Source organism: Osmerus mordax, chromosome 21 (genome assembly GCF_038355195.1).
Source record: "Osmerus mordax isolate fOsmMor3 chromosome 21, fOsmMor3.pri, whole genome shotgun sequence".
NCBI classification, from domain to species: domain Eukaryota; kingdom Metazoa; phylum Chordata; class Actinopteri; order Osmeriformes; family Osmeridae; genus Osmerus; species Osmerus mordax.
Window position 1 is genome coordinate 13117691 of NC_090070.1, and position 17210 is coordinate 13134900.

General features: G+C 41.3%; 3 protein-coding genes across 6 annotated transcripts; all 3 read left to right on the top strand.

Annotated features, from left to right (window-relative positions):
* The first annotated feature begins 430 nt into the window (after positions 1-430).
* On the top strand, positions 431-5714 carry LOC136965059 (zinc finger protein 271-like). Of its 4 annotated transcripts, none has more exons than XM_067259053.1 (4): positions 431-640; positions 1690-2001; positions 3188-3981; positions 4528-5714. In XM_067259053.1, exons 1-4 carry the CDS (start codon positions 460-462, stop codon positions 5497-5499), a joined length of 2259 nt encoding a protein of 752 aa, XP_067115154.1. In that variant the 5' UTR covers positions 431-459; the 3' UTR covers positions 5500-5714. The 4 variants fall into 4 exon arrangements, with proteins under 4 accessions (XP_067115154.1, XP_067115155.1, XP_067115152.1 ...); XM_067259054.1 differs by having other exon boundaries at positions 3188-3631; positions 4550-5714; XM_067259052.1 differs by having other exon boundaries at positions 460-583; positions 1660-2001; positions 4381-5714.
* Positions 5715-8691: 2977 nt separating this feature from the next.
* Positions 8692-11025, top strand: LOC136965089 (zinc finger protein 260-like). Its single transcript, XM_067259089.1, has 2 exons — positions 8692-8919; positions 9430-11025. Exons 1-2 carry the CDS (start codon positions 8739-8741, stop codon positions 10488-10490), a joined length of 1242 nt encoding a protein of 413 aa, XP_067115190.1. The 5' UTR covers positions 8692-8738; the 3' UTR covers positions 10491-11025.
* Positions 11026-13505: 2480 nt separating this feature from the next.
* Positions 13506-16536, top strand: LOC136965081 (histone-lysine N-methyltransferase PRDM9-like). The gene is made up of 3 exons (XM_067259079.1): positions 13506-13794; positions 14546-14884; positions 15056-16536. Exons 1-3 carry the CDS (start codon positions 13614-13616, stop codon positions 16045-16047), a joined length of 1512 nt encoding a protein of 503 aa, XP_067115180.1. The 5' UTR covers positions 13506-13613; the 3' UTR covers positions 16048-16536.
* The last annotated feature ends 674 nt before the right edge of the window (positions 16537-17210 follow it).

Here is a 17210-nt window from a genome sequence, read left to right on the forward strand (position 1 = left end):
CAAGTTAGCCCCGCCTCTCCCCTCCTTATAGTAAGCTACAGACACAGAAATGGCACGTCCTAAGGAAAGCTCATTGTGGGACTTCACCAAGGCTGAATTTCGGGAAAGAGACTTCGGATACAGTTAGGGGACCACTAAGGCCTATATAAAAACATCCAAAAACAGCATTCCATGGGACCTTTAATTGTATTACAATGAAAGATTAATGTTGGCAAAACAAGATTTTATTGTGTGATCGATATATTTCTATCTTGAATCTTTGAACTGTCACGGAGAAAAAAACTGCAAAACCCACTTTCGCAGCTCAAGTCACGTGATTCCTCGTCACATTCGGAGCTGTATCTGGCGGAAGTCCGCCATTTTGTCTACAGCTGTGTTTCGTCTATCATTTCGGGGCGAGGAGAATCAGGAGCTAATTGCTAACGTTGTTGTGTAAATTATCATTTTTCCACTGCCAAAATGTCGAAACTGTATGTGTTTAGAGAATTTATCAGTGAGATATTATCAACGGCAGCTTTGGAGATTTTCGGAGTAGTTGAAAAAACGCTTATTGAGTACAAAAAAGAAATCTCTCGTTCCGAGGAGGAGAGAAAGCGGCTACAGCGGCTGTTGAACGTTGTTACTCAACCCAATATTGCAGGTTTGTTATCTACACTTTAATATAATAACCTGCTCTGTCAAGACTCAACATCACAAAAAAGTTAATTTATTTGTCTTTACCACACGAAACAGTCACCCGACTAGCTCTTAGTAGCTATTTGCCCCTGCTTTATGTTACTCAGCTCTAGCAATTTAACCTAGCTCTAACCTTTAGCTCTACATCCCAATCCAAATACTTTTCTGCCCGACTTTGTTCACTGTCAGTTCTGTTGTGGCACTTCCTACACGATACATTTAACAAGCACTCTTACCGTTTCTCCTGTCCCCCGTGTGCGAGATACAAAGGTTTGCTTGTTGCTAGTTTACGGTTCGTGACGCTTTCCCTGTCAGTCAGTTCGCGATTGTGGGTTTCAGCTCAACATTCAATCGATGCTACTTTCTTAGCTTAGTTACAGATCTTTTATGTTATTATGAAAAGTTTCCAAGTATTTTCGGTTCATTATGACACTATGGGGGGACAAATTAGACTTTTGTGGGTTGCCAACGTTTACATTTACATTTACATTTATTCATTTAGCAGACGCTTTTATCCAAAGCGACTTCCAAGAGAGAGCTTTACAAAGTGCATAGGTCACTGATCATAACAACAAGATAGCCAAAAAACATCGCGAGTAGCCAAAACATGAAGCACACATTGTGAACAACCAAAGTAAGTGCCAAAGGGAAGAACCATAAGAGCATGTAGTTAAACAAGTCACAACCAAACAACATGAACAGCTATAAGTGCAAGTGTACCTGTGGGAAAAAGCAAGCAACAGTAATAAAACAATATATCACAGCGAGAACCAAAAATTTTAATCAGTTACCACTAACCACAAGAGCAACAAGTCTCTAAGCAAGAGTCATTGTGATCCTTGAGGAAACTAACATCGGGTCAAGCGAACCGTTCCTAAGTACCGTTGTACTCCCGGAACAAGTGCGTCTTGAGCCTTTTCTTGAAGGTGGAGAGACAGTCAGTGTCTCTGATGGAGGTGGGGAGTTGATTTACGTTTAGGTAGTTCATGGGAAACACTGCTCTTCTGTTCCCAGAAGTGCAGAAGCTCTCTCTCCTGGAGCCCCCACAGATTAAAGAGGAACAAGAGCTGTGGTCCAGTCAGGAGGAAGAGCACCTCCAAGGACTGAAGTCTGAAACTACAGACTCCATATTCACCAGGGACTCTTATCATATCAGAGCATTTCTCAGTGAGAGATTAACAACAACAGCTTCAGAGATTTTTGGGGCTTTTAAAATAACTTTTGTTGAGTACCAAGAAGAAATCTCTCGTTCTGAGGAGGAGAGGAAGCGGATACAACGGCTGTTTGACATTGTTGCTCAACCTGAGATCAAGCTACACCGAACAGGTTCGATATTCATACATTCATGGTATAATCTGCTGTGTGTAGAATCGTTATGTCATGTAGGAGGGGGGAAGCTAAATTGGAAAGGTGTGGTTGGTGCTGTTGCATCATGACATGGTCCACAGTATGGCTGAACGATTTTGGAAAAAATGATAATTGTGATTATTCTTTACCAATATTGCATTTGCGAAATATTTAGAACTCACGCATCTAAAGGTTAAATCTTAAAAGAAAAAGAAACACTGTCTGAACATTTCTGATCCAGTCAGTAGCCTAACAGAAACATAATGGCACTGACAGCCATAGTGATCCTACTGTATGTGTATCACCGAGGGGCATCATATCTTTCGTGATGAACGCTGTTACTGCTTGAGTAATTTCGTACATGAATATGGAGTTAGGCTTTGAAACATTTCGATCAGTGATCCTGTCGGGTGTTATTTGGCTTATTTGACACACTGGTGTTCAGCATTTTAGCTATGCATCGTACATGGCTTTGTGGTGTTTTTTTTAGGGCCGAATTAGGTTGGTGGTGTTGCCCCGTGAGCTAGCAAAGTTAGCCAGGCAGGTTTTGCACCATACTTGACACTGCGCAGCATCTTTTTTAAAGGCAAAATTGGCAAAGTGTCTGTAGTGTCACTTTGACAATTGTACAGGTCAAGGTAAAGTGTAACGTGCACCAAAGTAAAATCGCAGCCTTTGCGATTACAAAATCTCGTTTTGTCACATCGCGATATAATCGCAAATGCCATTAATCGTTCAGCCCTAGTCCACAGCATTACATTTCATTATAATTTTAGTCGACGGTCTTCCTTGTTGACAACGTTAGTCATCCTATCGAGTGATGGTGGATGGATTGTCAGGAGCATGTTTCTCTTCAGAGGGTTTTAGATGTCAGTTCTCCATACTTTAGCACATTCCATGAAATAATACAACTAACAGAATGCGGTTATTCAACCACACTGTCCTTTACAAAGGCTACATCTGTTTTCTCACCTCTCCTGTCACCTGTACAACATTAAAGGTCGAGCTCTTAACTAGTATGAAGTATTTGTGTCTATGTTGTGTAGCATGGTAAGTCTGGTTTTGTCTTAATTAATTGGTCATGTTTTACACGTGTTGTACAGGTGTTGTTGAGTATCAGATGAATGAAGATTACAATAATTTTCCTTTCTCTTCTGTCTCCCAGAAGTGCAGCATCTCTCTCTCCTGGAGCCCCCACAGATTAAAGAGGAACAGGAGCTGTGGACCAGTCAGGAGGAAGAGCAGCTCCAAGGACTGAAGTCTGAAACTACAGACTCCATATTCATTTCTCTCAGTGTGAAACATGATTCGGATCATGATGGCTCAGTTGAATGTTCACATCTTGACCAAGCTGTCCAAGTGGAAAACAGAGAAGGAGACTCTCTACCCACCAACACAACTGAGGAGCAAATCAAAGCAGAGCCTCATTTACAAGACTTTGCAGCACCAGAACCAGGCAGTGACTCTCAGCCCCTCTCTGTTGTAGCTCCAGACTGTCCTGCAGCTCAGAGTTTGGAGGAACATGGAGGAGTGATGCCCTTGCGAGAGACGATCAATTCAACAATAACACAATTACATTCAGCTGTTCCAGGAGGAAAGATGCCACATGCAAGTCCCACAGGAGTGAAAGTACATCAGTGTCAAAAATGTAGTAAGAGATTTAGTATTAAGTCAAATCTTCTTAATCATATGAGGACACACACAGGAGAGAAACCTTATCAGTGTCAACAGTGTAGAAAACTCTTTACTTTTAAGACTAATCTTGTTGAACACACGAGGACACACACAGGAGAAAAACCTTATCAGTGTCCATATTGTAGCAAACGTTTTGCTAAAAAGGGTGGTCTAGTTAAACATATGAGGACACACACAGGAGAGAAACCATTTCAGTGTCAAGAAAGTAACAACACTTTCCGCCTCAAAGATAGTTTGGTTGCGCACATGAGAACACATACAGGAGTGAGGAAGGAGCAGTCCAAGGAGGAAGAGCACCTCCAAGGACTGCAGTCTCAAACTACAGACTCCATATTCACTTCTCCCAGTGTGAAACATGATTCTGATCAAGAGGGCTCTGTTGAATGTTCACATCTTGACCAAACTGTCCAAGTGGACAACAGAGGAGACTCTCTACCCACCAACACAACTGAGGAGCAAATCAAAGCAGAGCCTCATGTACAAGACTCTGCAGCACCAGAACCAGGCAGTGACTCTCAGCCCCTCTCTGTTGTAGCTCCAGACTGTCCTGCAGCTCAGAGTTTGGAGGAAGAGGAACATGGAGGAGTGCTGCCCTTGCGAGAGACGATCAATTCAACAATAACACAAGTACATTCAGCTGTTCCAGGGGGAAAGATGCCACAGGCAAGTCCCACAGGAGTGAAAGTACATCAGTGTCAAAAATGTAGTAAGAGATTTAGTATTGAGTTGAATCTTCTTAGTCATATGAGGACACACTCAAAAGATAAACCCTATCAGTGTCAACATTGTAGAAAAAGTTTTTCTAAAAAGGGTGGTCTGGTTGAACACATGAGGACACACACAGGAGAGAAACCATTTCAGTGTCAAGAATGTAACAAAACATTTAGCCGTAAGTCATATTTGATTTTGCATATGAGGATACACACAGGAGATAAACCTTATCAGTGTCAACAGTGTGGCAAATGTTTTGCTCAAAAGGGTGGTCTGGTTGAACACATAAGGACACACACAGGACAGAAACCATGTCAGTGTCAAGAGTGTAACAAAACATTTAGCCGTAAGTCATATTTGATTTTGCATATGAGGATACACACAGGAGATAAACCTTATCAGTGTCAACAGTGTGGCAAATGTTTTACTAAAAAGGGTGGTCTGGTTGAACACATGAGGACACACACAGGAGAGAAACCTTATCAGTGTCAACAGTGTAGCAAACGCTTTACTTTTAAGACTAATCTTGTTGAACACATGAGGACACACACAGGAGAAAAACCTTATCAGTGTCCATATTGTAGCAAACGTTTTGCTAAAAAGAGTGGTGTGGTTGACCACATGAGGACACACACAGGAGAAAAACCTTATCAGTGTCCACATTGTAGCAAACGTTTTGTTCAAAAGGGTGGTCTTGTTAAACATATGAGGACTCACACAGGAGAGAAACCATTTCAGTGTCAGGATTGTAACAAAGTATTTACTGAAAATGGGAGTCTGGTTAGACACATGATGATACACACAGGAGATAAACCTTATCAGTGTCAACACTGTAGTAAATGTTTTTCTAAAAAGGGTGGTCTGGTTGAACACATGAGGACACACACAGGAGAGAAACCATTTCAGTGTCAAGAATGTAACAATGCTTTTAGTCATAAATCTACTTTAGTTGGTCATATGAGGACTCACACAGGAGAAAAACCTTATCAGTGTCCACATTGTAGCAAACGTTTTGCTAAAAATGGTGGTCTGGTTGAACATATGAGGACTCACACAGGAGAAAAACCTTAACGGTGTCAACAATTTATAGAACTCCGTGATCACAAATGTAATCTCATTTCGAACAAGAAGATGACACAACCATAGCAGAAACTCTGTCAGAAGTTTTTCAGACTTTATTAAAGCTTCAAGATGTTAAGAGTTGGGGACTCCTCACTCTCCTGGATTCAAGTCATGTGGAAAAAGCATGGATTTGGGATACAAGCTACTACTTTAGTTTTAGGTGTTTGGGCAAGTTTGAGTTGCAAATAAACTTGTGAACATGATTTCAAGACTCAAGTCCATATATTTATTTTACCTGATTAATAGGAATTAGGAATTCCCTTGACAAGGTGAACCACAAACATATGGAGGATCAAATCGGACATAAATATGAATACATAAACATTGGTTCATATATTTACACATAAAAATATTTTCAAGTTAATTATAAACGTATTTACCAATATTCATAGTATTTGTATGCCCTTTATCATTTCTGCATTTATTTCTTTTGTATGTCATGGATAAAAAAAAAAAAACTTCTGCAGCTCAAGTCACGTGATTCCTCGTCGCATTTGGAGCTGCCTCTTGCCGAAGTTGACTGCTTGCTGCTGCTTTTTACCTCCTTTCTCTTTCACCTGATATGCATCCAGTGCTGGTCCCTCCTAGCCTCCTTCCACTAACCCCTGCTCAAGAACCAGCACTGGTCCCAGTTTCCTGCCACCAACCTCCTGCTCTGCATCCATTACTGGTGCCTCGCCACCAACCCCAAACCCTGCCCCCTAGCCCTGTTCTGTGAACAGTCCTGGCCCCACAAACAACTGCTCTACGTTTCATTACTGCACAGACTATCAAACAGGTCTGCTTTGGACTTTGAGCTGTTCTTCAGTCAAGACTGGACATGCACTAAAAACCTGAGAAATTGCAAAACCACATACACTCAATTCACACACTTATTGGCATTTTGACCATAAGACAAACACCACTAAACTACCTCACATACACCCCTTGGTTCTGTCCTGCTTTGGTTTAGTTTCTGCAGGTTATTCTTGTTTCTCCTGTTTTCTTTGTATTAGCCTAAGCCCTTTTTGTTTTGAGGTGTTAAGCATCTAGATATCCATATATATGTATGTATTAGTGCTGTCAAACGATTAAAATATTTAGTCGCGATTAATCGCATTAATGTCATAGTTAACTCGCAATTAATCGCACATTTTTATCTATTCTAAATGTCCCTTGATTTCTTTTTGTCCCATTATTTTTTCTAATTTTAATGCTCTTATCAACATGGAAAAGTGGATCGGCTTTCTTGAAAACAACATTGCAATCGCCTGGCTTTGACGAGGGGGCGGAGAATTCGCATCAGCTGTGTGCTTGGCCATCAAGTGGGAGTCAGGTGGCTGAGCGGTTAGGGAAGCGGGCTAGTAGTCTGAAGGTTGCCAGTTCAATTCCCCGGCTGTGCAAAATGACGTTGTGTCCTTGGGCAAGGCACTTCACCCTACTTGCCTCGGGGAGAATGTCCCTGTATTTAATGTAAGTCGCTCTGGATAAGAGTGTCTGCTAAATGACTAAATGTAAATGTAAGTGGTATTTCAGACTGGACGTGCTGCCATGATAGCTCAGTTCACAACAACAAAACACACAGATCACTTTGGTCTTGTCAATGGAACCATTTGGCAACTTTTTTAAAGTAAACTTTTCATTCAGAATCTTATTGGCATCCATTTCGGCATCTCGCGCTCGCCATCCACTCAAAACGTAACGTTAGCCTATTACTCTTTAGCCGGCTCACAAGCCCAAACAAGTGTGTGCGGCATGCCTGTTGTTTTGTTTCCAGTCTAGCTAGATCAGGTGTGGTGTTGTAGTTTCTCTAACGTCACTAGTTGTTGCAACAGCATGTGAAAAAATGACAATGTTTGCTAGGCCAAAAATAACATTAATCTTGCGAGAAAAAAAATTGACGCCGTTAAAATTGGTTTGCGTTAACGCCGTTAATAACGCGTTTAACTGACAGCACTAATATGGATATCTAGATACTCACAGAACAGGGCTAGGGGGCAGGGTTTGGGGTTGGTGGCAGGGACCAATGCAGAGCAGGAGGTTGGGACTAGTACTGGATGAAGAGCCGGAGGATAGGACCAGTACTGGATGCAGAGCAGGAGGTTGGGACCAGCAGGAGGTTGGGACCACTACTGGATGCAGAGCAAGAGGTTGGGACCATCAGGAGGTTGGGACCAGTACTAGATGCAGAGCAGGAGGTTGGGACCATTGCTGGATGCAGAGCAGGAGGTTGGGACCAGCAGGAGGTTGGGACCACTACTGGATGCAGAGCAAGAGGTTGGGACCATCAGGAGGTTGGGACCAGTACTAGATGCAGAGCAGGAGGTTGGGACCATTGCTGGATGCAGAGCAGGAGGTTGGGACCAGCAGGAGGTTGGGACCACTACTGGATGCAGAGCAAGAGGTTGGGACCAGCAGGAGGTTCAGGACCAGTGGATGCAGAGCAGGAGGTTGGGACCAGCACTGGATGCAGATCAGGTGAAAGAGCGAGGTACAAGGCAGCAGCAAGCAGTCACCAGGTGGGATCTGATTCTCAAGCCATCCCTGGCTACAGCAGGAAGCACATTCAGGGTACCAGGGGTTGTGGAACTGAAAGGCAGGCTGAGAAATAGCTGTTCTACTTTGAGATTTGTGGATGGTCTCGTCATAATAAACATTGGATATGTCTAAGCATGTAATACAGATAGATGTTCCTACATGTAACTGAATGCAAAAAACTAACAACCATAGCATCAACCCACTAGCTAACAACGTAGGAGAACTCTGACGGCCTTATCAATCATTCATTAAAAACTCGCCAACAAATTGCATTGCAAACAACTTCTGACTTTAAAAACGACAACATTATAGTAATAAAATTACATTTTGACAAAGCTTGCTACCTAAAGTAGGCCTACCTGTTTTGTTTGATGCCGGCTCATACATGGCTCATACATTTCCGATATAAATGTCAATTTTCGTGGTTGTATATTTCTGAATGCCATGGAAACGCTCAAACTAATGACAATCGATTTTAGACGAGCTCAGATCATTCGGGTACGTCATTTCCTGAATTTCCCCGGTGCTTTCCCAAGAACCGGGACCACGTTACTCAGAGGAGGAGAGGATGCCGAATTCCACCATTTTGTCTGCAGCTGTGTTTTTGGAGAGGAGAATCAGAAGCTAATAGCTAACGTTGTTGTGTTAACTATCAGTTTTCCACGGACAAAATGTCTAAACTAAATGTGTTTAGAGAATGTATCAGTGAGATATTATCAGCGGCAGCTTTGGAGATTTTCGGAGTAGTTGAAAAAACGCTTATTGAGTACAAAAAAGAAATCTCTCGTTCCGAGGAGGAGAGGAAGCGGCTACAAAGGCTGTTGAACGTTGTTACTCAACCCAATATTGCAGGTTCGTTTTCTATACTTTAATGTTAATAATCTGCTTTGTCTAGAATCGTTCCGTCTGATATGAAGTAACCAGGACAGAGTAGTCACTTTTGTGTTGCTTTCTGTCTCCAGGGTTAGTTTAATGTACTGTAAGTAGCCTAGTCTAGCCTAATGAAACAGGAATGCCTGGCGGACATCGAATTCTTAATTATTATTATTTTTTACTGTAGAACGCATACACAACGCAATGGTTAATACTCACTAGGACAACATCTCAAAAAACAAATACAGGCTTTGCAAAAATGTTAATTTATGTTTCTACCACACTTAACAGTCAACTTAGTACACATTTGCCACTGCTGTATTCCACGTGCTGAGCAACTGTGCAACACACAACGTTGCAGGTCCTTTATGATGTCATAAAAGTGTTAGTATTTTTGTTTATTTTGACACTATGGCGTTGACAAATTAGACTTTTGTGGGTTGCCACAGTTTAGGTATTTCATGGGAAACACTGCTCTTCTGTCCCCAGAAGTGCAGCAGCTCTCTCTCCTGGAGCCCCCACAGATTAAAGAGGAACAGGAGCTGTGGACCAGTCAGGAGGAAGAGCAGCTCCAAGCACTGCAGTCTGAAACCACAGACTCCACATTCACTTCTTCCAGTGTGGAACATGACTGGGATCAGGATGGCTCCTCTGAATGTTCACATCTTGTCCAGATTGTTAAAGTGGAGGACAGAGAAGGAGACTCTCTACCCACCAACACAACTGAGGAGCAAATCAATGCAGATCCTGAAGAACATAACTATGCAGCAACAGAACCAGGCAGTGACTCTCAGTCCCTCTCTTTTGTAGCTCCAGACTGTCCTGCAGCTCAGAGTTTGGAGGAGGAACATGGAGGAGTGATGCTTTTACCGAACAGAACACAAAACAATGAGGCTCTTCCAAAGGACAATAGGCCACAGGGAAGTCACACAGGAAAAACAATACATCAGTTTCAACAATGTAACAACACTTTTACATCTAAATCTCATTGCATTATGCACATGCGAACGCACACAGGAGAGAAACCTTTTCAGTGTCAACAATGTAACAGACGATTTGCTCAGAAAGGTTATCTTGTTCGTCACATGAGAACACACACAGGACAGAAACCTTTTCAGTGTCAACAATGTAACAAACAATTTTCCGACAAAGGTAATCTTGTTTGTCACATGAGAACACACACAGGAGAGAAACCTCATCAATGTCAACAGTGTAACAAAACTTTTTGTAAGAAATTCCATTTGGCTTTTCATATGAGGAGCCACACAGCAGAGAAACCTTTTTCGTGTAAAAAATGTTACAAACAATTTACTGATGAAGGTTATCTTGTTCGTCACATGAAAAGACACCCAGGAGAGAAACCTATCCAGTGTCAACAATGTAACAAAACTTTTGCTAAGAAAGGCACTTTGACTAGTCATATGAGGACACACACAAGAAAGAAAAAGCATAAGTGTGAGGAATGTAACAAAAGATTTCACCATAAGGGTCATTTTGATTTACATGTGAGAACACACGGGGTACAAACCATATCGGTGTCAACATTGTAGCAGAGGCTTTGGTGCCAACAGTGCTCTGGTTGTACACATGAGGACACACACAGGAGAGAAACCTGTTTAGTGTCCACATTGTAACCAGACTTTTAGTCAAAAAGGTAATCTGGCTACACATGAGGAAACACAAAGGAGAGATGCATATCGATGTCAGACATTTAAGAACTTTCAGTTGAAGGTATTAGTTGGTTATTCATATGATACAGTAAAGAAGCCATATAAGTGTCAAGAATGTAACAACATATTTCAAAAGAAATGTCCTCTGGTTCAGTGCTTTACTCTGAAAGGTTATCAGGTTAAACACACAGGCGATTACTGTCGACAGTGTAACAGAACTCAGTTGGAGGAGTAAATTGGTTCAGAAACTCTGGCAGAAGTCAGACTAAAAAAGTTATTGTTTCAACCTTTCAAAACGTTTTTTTCTAAAGTTTTTGGAAAATATATTTTTAAATCTTTAAAAAAATCATACAAAAACGACATAAAAAAGTCTAGTTTCAAAACTTTTTTTGTACCATGTTTTGAATTGACATTACAATACACATTAAAAACACATGTTGAATCATGAACAGACTAGGTTTGTTGAATGTGAAAACTTTTGTGTGATAATGACTTTACATCAGACTGGATTTTAAGTGTCTTACAATGAAAGATTCATGTTGGCAAAACAACATTTTATTGTGTGATCGATTTGATATACTTATTTAGGGTAAATACAACAGACTTTTTCTTTCAGTGTTCCTAGATTTTACCCACCCAACATCAGTTAAGGCTGGTCAACTATGACAAGCAATCAAGGGCGTAACCACGCATTCTTTGAGGGGGTTGTGTCCCCCCCAATATTGAGAAAATACCAATCTGTCCCCCCCAATATACAGCAGAAAATATGTAAAATATATGTTGTCTTTTTATGAACCCTGTCAATGGATCGGTCTCTTGTTATGTCTTATTTATTTTCAGTTTATTTCCATTTGTTAAGAAAAACAAGTGTGTGAATCCCCCCTCCTAATTGTACACTTGTGTGATTTCGTTTGCATCCACCTTGCGTCGTTCTACGTTGTCATTGTTACCTAACACTTGTTCGTCAGTCAGTTGAGCCAAAGAAAGTATACGTCAATTAACTTGTTGGAGAAGAGGTAGAGTAATGGAGGATTTTAGGTTACCTAAAAAGCGGAGAAAATGGACCAGCAGCCAAGCATACAAGTTTTTTTTCCAGACAGTAACTTGATACCGAGCTAAATGTGTAAGCAAATAAAATGAGTAGCCTAGCCTCATAAAAGCATGACTCGCAGTTTTTCTGATAAAATTACGTGGTCACAATGCAGGCAGTTTCTGAGAAATTACACTATTCCTTTAGATGTGAATTCAAATGGTCAATGTAATCCTCGTAACCATGTTCTAAATGTGCGAATTTTCATATATAAATATAGAATTGTAGGCAATGCACTTAACAAAAAAAAATATGGGGAAGGGTATTCATTCGGACCCCCCCAATGTCTAAACCATGGTTACGCCCTTGCCAGCAATATAAAAACTTCTCATCAATACGGAACTACAATCGTTTTTTCAGTGCATGTCAAGGAGACAAAAACCCACTTTCGCAGCTCAAGTCACATGATTCCTCGTCACAGTCGGAGCCATACATGTATATGAAAGCCTTTATATACACCTTTTTTGTATTTTTTATTTATTATAGAAAGATCAGTATACAAACAGGCAGTATACGGAGAAGCAGTATAGAAACAAGTTGTATACAAAACAAATAATGATCACATATGCTAGGGGGTACAGGAAATTATGGATCATACAAATACATTAAAGGATGCACATAAATCAACAGTTTTATACAGCTTTCTTATTAGAAGAGTGTAAAATGGTCTTAATGTACTGCTCAAATTCTCTATAGAAAACACAAAAGAGTAGGGGTGTAACGATACACTCAGCTCACAAAACAATACGTATCACGATATTTCGAACAACATTTTGAATGAACTGGAATTCAATTAACAGATTTATTTCCAAAACATTTAAACATTTTCAAGAATGTTCTTTGTTGTACATACAATTTAGTTAACTTAGTTCATTTCTGTAAATGCAATGAATGCACGCATGGTGCAGGTGCAGAGTAGGTCACGCACTGGTAGCTCAACCAATAGGATCAAACGGACGTCATGTTGTAAAAATATTGCCATAACTCTACGATACATATTGTAAAAATGTTGTATTGCGATATATTGTTCCACGATATATTGTTACACCCCTCCAAAAGAGTGGCTTTTTATTTGTGAATTTACACTTATGAATATGAAATTTGGTCATCAGCACAATTAGATTTATAAGGTAAAATTGTTTCTCTCTATCTTTACTATGGTTAAGGAAACCTAGCAGCACATTCTCCCACAAAAAACTAAAGTGATCAAGAATATTAACAATTATAACTGTGAATATCCTTCCACAACGTTTTACATACAGTTTGGTCCATAAGTATTTGGACATTGACACAATTTTCATCATTTTGGCTCTGTATACCACCACAATGGATTTGAAATGAAACAATCAAGATGTGCTTTAAGTGCAGACTTTCAGCTTTAATTTCCGGGTATTTACATCCAAGTCAGGTGAACGGTGTAGGAATTACAACACATTTTATATGTGCCCCCCCCTTTTAAGGAGTTAAAAGAGAAACAAATATTACCTACATAAGAGTTGAATATAGTAGGTGGGGACCAGTGTTGAATGTCTATTTTTCCCCCCTGTCTAAACAGCATACACACTTTCGAAGATATTACACCAAAAACGTTAGCATAGTCCCCTGGTGTTACAGGAATCTTATAATGTGCCAGAAACTCTTCATAAGTGTAAAGTAAACCATCTTCATTAAATAACTGATCTACTAACACAATGCCATTATTAAACCAATGTTTCAGAAGAGCCACACATCATTACCCCACTGAGATCTCCAGAAGTTGACGTCTTTGCCTTTGACATCTATGGTCGGAGCTGCCTTTTGCGGAAGTCCGCCATTTTGTCTGCAGCTGTGTTTCGTCTGTCATTTCGGGGCGAGGAGAATAAGGAGCTAATAGCTAACGTTGTTGTGTAAATTATCAGTTTTCCACCGCCAAAATGGCGAAACTGTGTGTGTTTAGAGAATTTATCAGTGAGATATTATCAACGGCAGCTTTAGAGATATTCGGAGTGGTTGAAAAAACGCTTATTGAGTACAAAGAAGAAATCTCTCGTTCCGAGGAGGAGAGAAAGCGGCTACAGCGGCTGTTGAACGTTGTTACTCAACCCAATATTGCAGGTTCGTTATCTATACTTTGATGTTATAACCTGCTTTGTCTAGAATCGTTCCGTTTGATATGAAGTAGCCTCACCAGAACAGTGATCGCTTTTGTGTAGCTTTCTGTCCCAGTGTTGGTGTAATTATCTTACACACCTGAAAACAGAATTGTTTACATGAGAAGATTTTAAACATTTTATAGTAAGAACGCGCGATTGTCAAGATTCACTAGGACAACATCACAATAAGCAGATACAAGCTTTACTAAAACATTAATTTATTTGTCTCTACCACACGAAACAGTTACCCTATAGTAGCTACACATTTGACACTGCTTTATGTTACTCTGAGCTAGCTCTTGCCATTTTAGCTAACCTACATCCCAATCCAAATACATTTCTGCCCGACTTTGTTCACTGTCAGTTCTGTTGTGGCACTTCCTACACGATACATTTAACAAGCACTCTTACCGTTTCCATAATTCAATAAATGTATCCTCCGTTTCTCCTGTCTCCCGTGTGCGAGATACAAAGGTTTGCTTGTTGCTAGGTTACGGTTCGTGACGCTTTCCCTGTCAGTCAGTTCGCGATTGTGGGTTTCAACTCAACATTCAATCGTTGCTACTTTCTTAGCTTAGTTACAGATCTTTTATGTTATTATTAAGTGTCCAAGTATTTTTGGTTCATTATGACACTATGGGGGGACAAATTAGACTTTTGTGGGTTGCCAACGTTTAGGTATTTCATGGGAAACACTGCTCTTCTGTTCCCAGAAGTGCAGCAGCTCTCTCTCCTGGAGCCCCCACAGATTAAAGAGGAACAGGAGCTGTGGACCAGTCAGGAGGAAGAGCTGCAAGGACTGAAGTCTGAAACTACAGACTTCATACTCACCAGGGAGCCAGAGTTTTCAAATTTGAAAATGTCCAAATTACATATGATAAGAGAATTTCTTAGTGAACGACTAACAACGGCAGCTTCAGAGATTTTCGGGGCCGTTGAAATAACATTTACTGAGTACAAAGAAGAGATCTCTCATTTCAAGGAGGAGAGCGTGCCAATACAACGGCTGTTTGACATAGTGGCTCAACCTGAGATCAAGCTACACCGAACAGGTTCATATTATTAATACTTTCATGTTATAACCTGTTGTGTGTCGAGTCCAGGAGACTTGCTAGACATAAACCCCCACAGGGCCCCAAACTCATCTCTCCTTTCTGCTTCCCTGTCCATGCTTCATCCAAAGAATTGTCTGATGTCTGTTGTCTTGCCTCTTGTTCCCCCAGAAGTGAAGCAGCTCTCTCTCCCGGAGCCCCCACAGATTAAAGAGAAACAGGAGCTGTGGACCAGTCAGGAGGAAGAGCAGCTCCAAGGACTGAAGTCTGAAACTACAGACTTCATATTCACTTCTCTCGGTGTGAAACGTGATTCTGATCAGGAGGGCTCCTCTGAATGTTCACATGTTGACCAGACTGTTAAAGTGGAGGACAGAGAAGGAGACTCTCTACCCACCAACACAACTGAGGAGCAAATCAAAGCAGAGCCTCATGTACAAGACTCTGCAGAATCAGGCAGTGACTCTCAGCCCCTCTCTGTTGTAGCTCCAGACTGTCCTGCAGCTCAGAGTTTGGAGGAGGAGGAACATGGAGGAGTGCTGCCCTTGCGAGAGACGATCAATTCAACAGTAACACAAGTACATTCAGCTGTGCCAGGGGGAACGATGCCACAGGCAAGTACCACAGGAGTGAAAGTACATAAGTGTCAAGAATGTAGTAAACTCTTTTCTAAAAGTGGTACACTGGCTAGACATATGAGGACTCACACAAGAGAGAAATTGTATCCATGTCAGGAATGTAAGAAAGCCTTTACTTCCAAACTGCAACTGGTGGAACATACAAGAACACACACCGGAGAGAAACCTTACCAGTGTCAAGAATGTAAAAAATGCTTTACTCAAAATAGTAGTCTGGTTAAACATATGAGGACACACTCAGGAGAGAAATCTTATCAATGTCAGCATTGCGAGAACAGATTTAGCCGGAAGGATCATATGGTTGAACACATGAGGAAACACACAGGAGAGAAACCTTACCAGTGTCAGGAATGTAAACAATTCTTTGCTCAACATGGTAGTCTGGTTAAACACATAAGGACACACACAGGAGAGAAACCGTATCCGTGTCAACAATGTAACAGGAGATTTAGCCAGAAATCTACTCTGGGTAAACACATGAGTATACACAGGAGCTCACCCAGATCAGGGACAGGAGTGCAGTAACAGCTATAGTTACAAATCAAATCTTATTGGTCATATGTGAACATAAAAATAGGGTTGCTGTCAACAACGTGTAAAACATGTGTAGTTTTGGCAATGACACACACAGAGATGAAACTGTCAAAAATCTTGTTAAAGTTTGACTTGGTTTCAAAAATGAAACTAAATCCAAGCAGCATTGAACAGATCCCAGCCTTGTTTGGGATTTCAGCGATCACTGAATTTGGAGTCGGACTGAAACTGGAGTTAGCGCCCGTTAATGCCATTCGATGTTTGTGTTATGGATTATAGTTCATAACTAGCTTGTGTCATTTATCAGGGTTCCCAATTCCTTTACCGAAGACGACTACTGATATATATTTTTGCCTTTTCAATTAACCTGTCAACATTATCACAAACGTAACCAGCACAGCGACAATATTTATTTGTGTTTCAATTTAATTTATAATGTTTATTATTTGGGCTAATTTGTGTCTTAAATAAACTGTTCTGAACCTGATTTCAAGACTTGCGTCAATCTATTCACTCCATCTACTTCATGTGGATAAGGAATTCCCTTGGCAGCCACTAACACACTATACTTAATCTACTGACACAGACGGGAGTCCAAAACAGTGTGTCTTCAGGCTAGCTCACCTCTACAGCCTGCCCTGTGTGTCTTCAGGCTAGCTCACCTCTACAGCCTGCCCTGTGTGTCTTCAGGCTAGCTCACCTCTACAGCCTGCCCTGTGTGTCTTCAGGCTAGCTCACCTCTACAGCCTGCCCTGTGTGTCTTCAGGCTAGCTCACCTCTACAGCCTGCCCTGTGTGTCTTCAGGCTAGCTCACCTCTACAGCCTGCCCTGTGTGTCTTCAGGCTAGCTCACCTCTACAGCCTGCCCTGTGTGTCTTCAGGCTAGCTCACCTCTACAGCCTGCCCTGTGTGTCTTCAAGCTAGCTCACCTCTACAGCCTGCCCTGTGTGTCTTCAGGCTAGCTCACCTCTACAGCCTGCCCTGTGTGTCTTCAGGCTAGCTCACCTCTACAGCCTGCCCTGTGTGTCTTCAGGCTAGCTCACCTCTACAGCCTGCCCTGTGTGTCTTCAGGCTAGCTCACCTCTACAGCCTGCCCTGTGTGTCTTCAGGCTAGCTCACCTCTACAGCCTGCCCTGTGTGTCTTCAGGCTAGCTC

Excerpts from the sequence above, each read along its gene's own strand:
- LOC136965089 (XM_067259089.1), top strand. The coding sequence starts at position 8,739 with ATGTCTAAACTAAATGTGTTTAGAGAATGTATCAGTGAGATATTATCA. Across the intron at positions 8,920-9,429 it reads TACTCAACCCAATATTGCAG|AAGTGCAGCAGCTCTCTCTC; the intron begins GTTCGTTTTCTA and ends TTCTGTCCCCAG.
- LOC136965059 (XM_067259051.1), top strand. The coding sequence starts at position 460 with ATGTCGAAACTGTATGTGTTTAGAGAATTTATCAGTGAGATATTATCA. Across the intron at positions 641-3,187 it reads TACTCAACCCAATATTGCAG|AAGTGCAGCATCTCTCTCTC; the intron begins GTTTGTTATCTA and ends TCTGTCTCCCAG.
- LOC136965081 (XM_067259079.1), top strand. The coding sequence starts at position 13,614 with ATGGCGAAACTGTGTGTGTTTAGAGAATTTATCAGTGAGATATTATCA. Across the intron at positions 13,795-14,545 it reads TACTCAACCCAATATTGCAG|AAGTGCAGCAGCTCTCTCTC; the intron begins GTTCGTTATCTA and ends TTCTGTTCCCAG. Across the intron at positions 14,885-15,055 it reads GATCAAGCTACACCGAACAG|AAGTGAAGCAGCTCTCTCTC; the intron begins GTTCATATTATT and ends TTGTTCCCCCAG.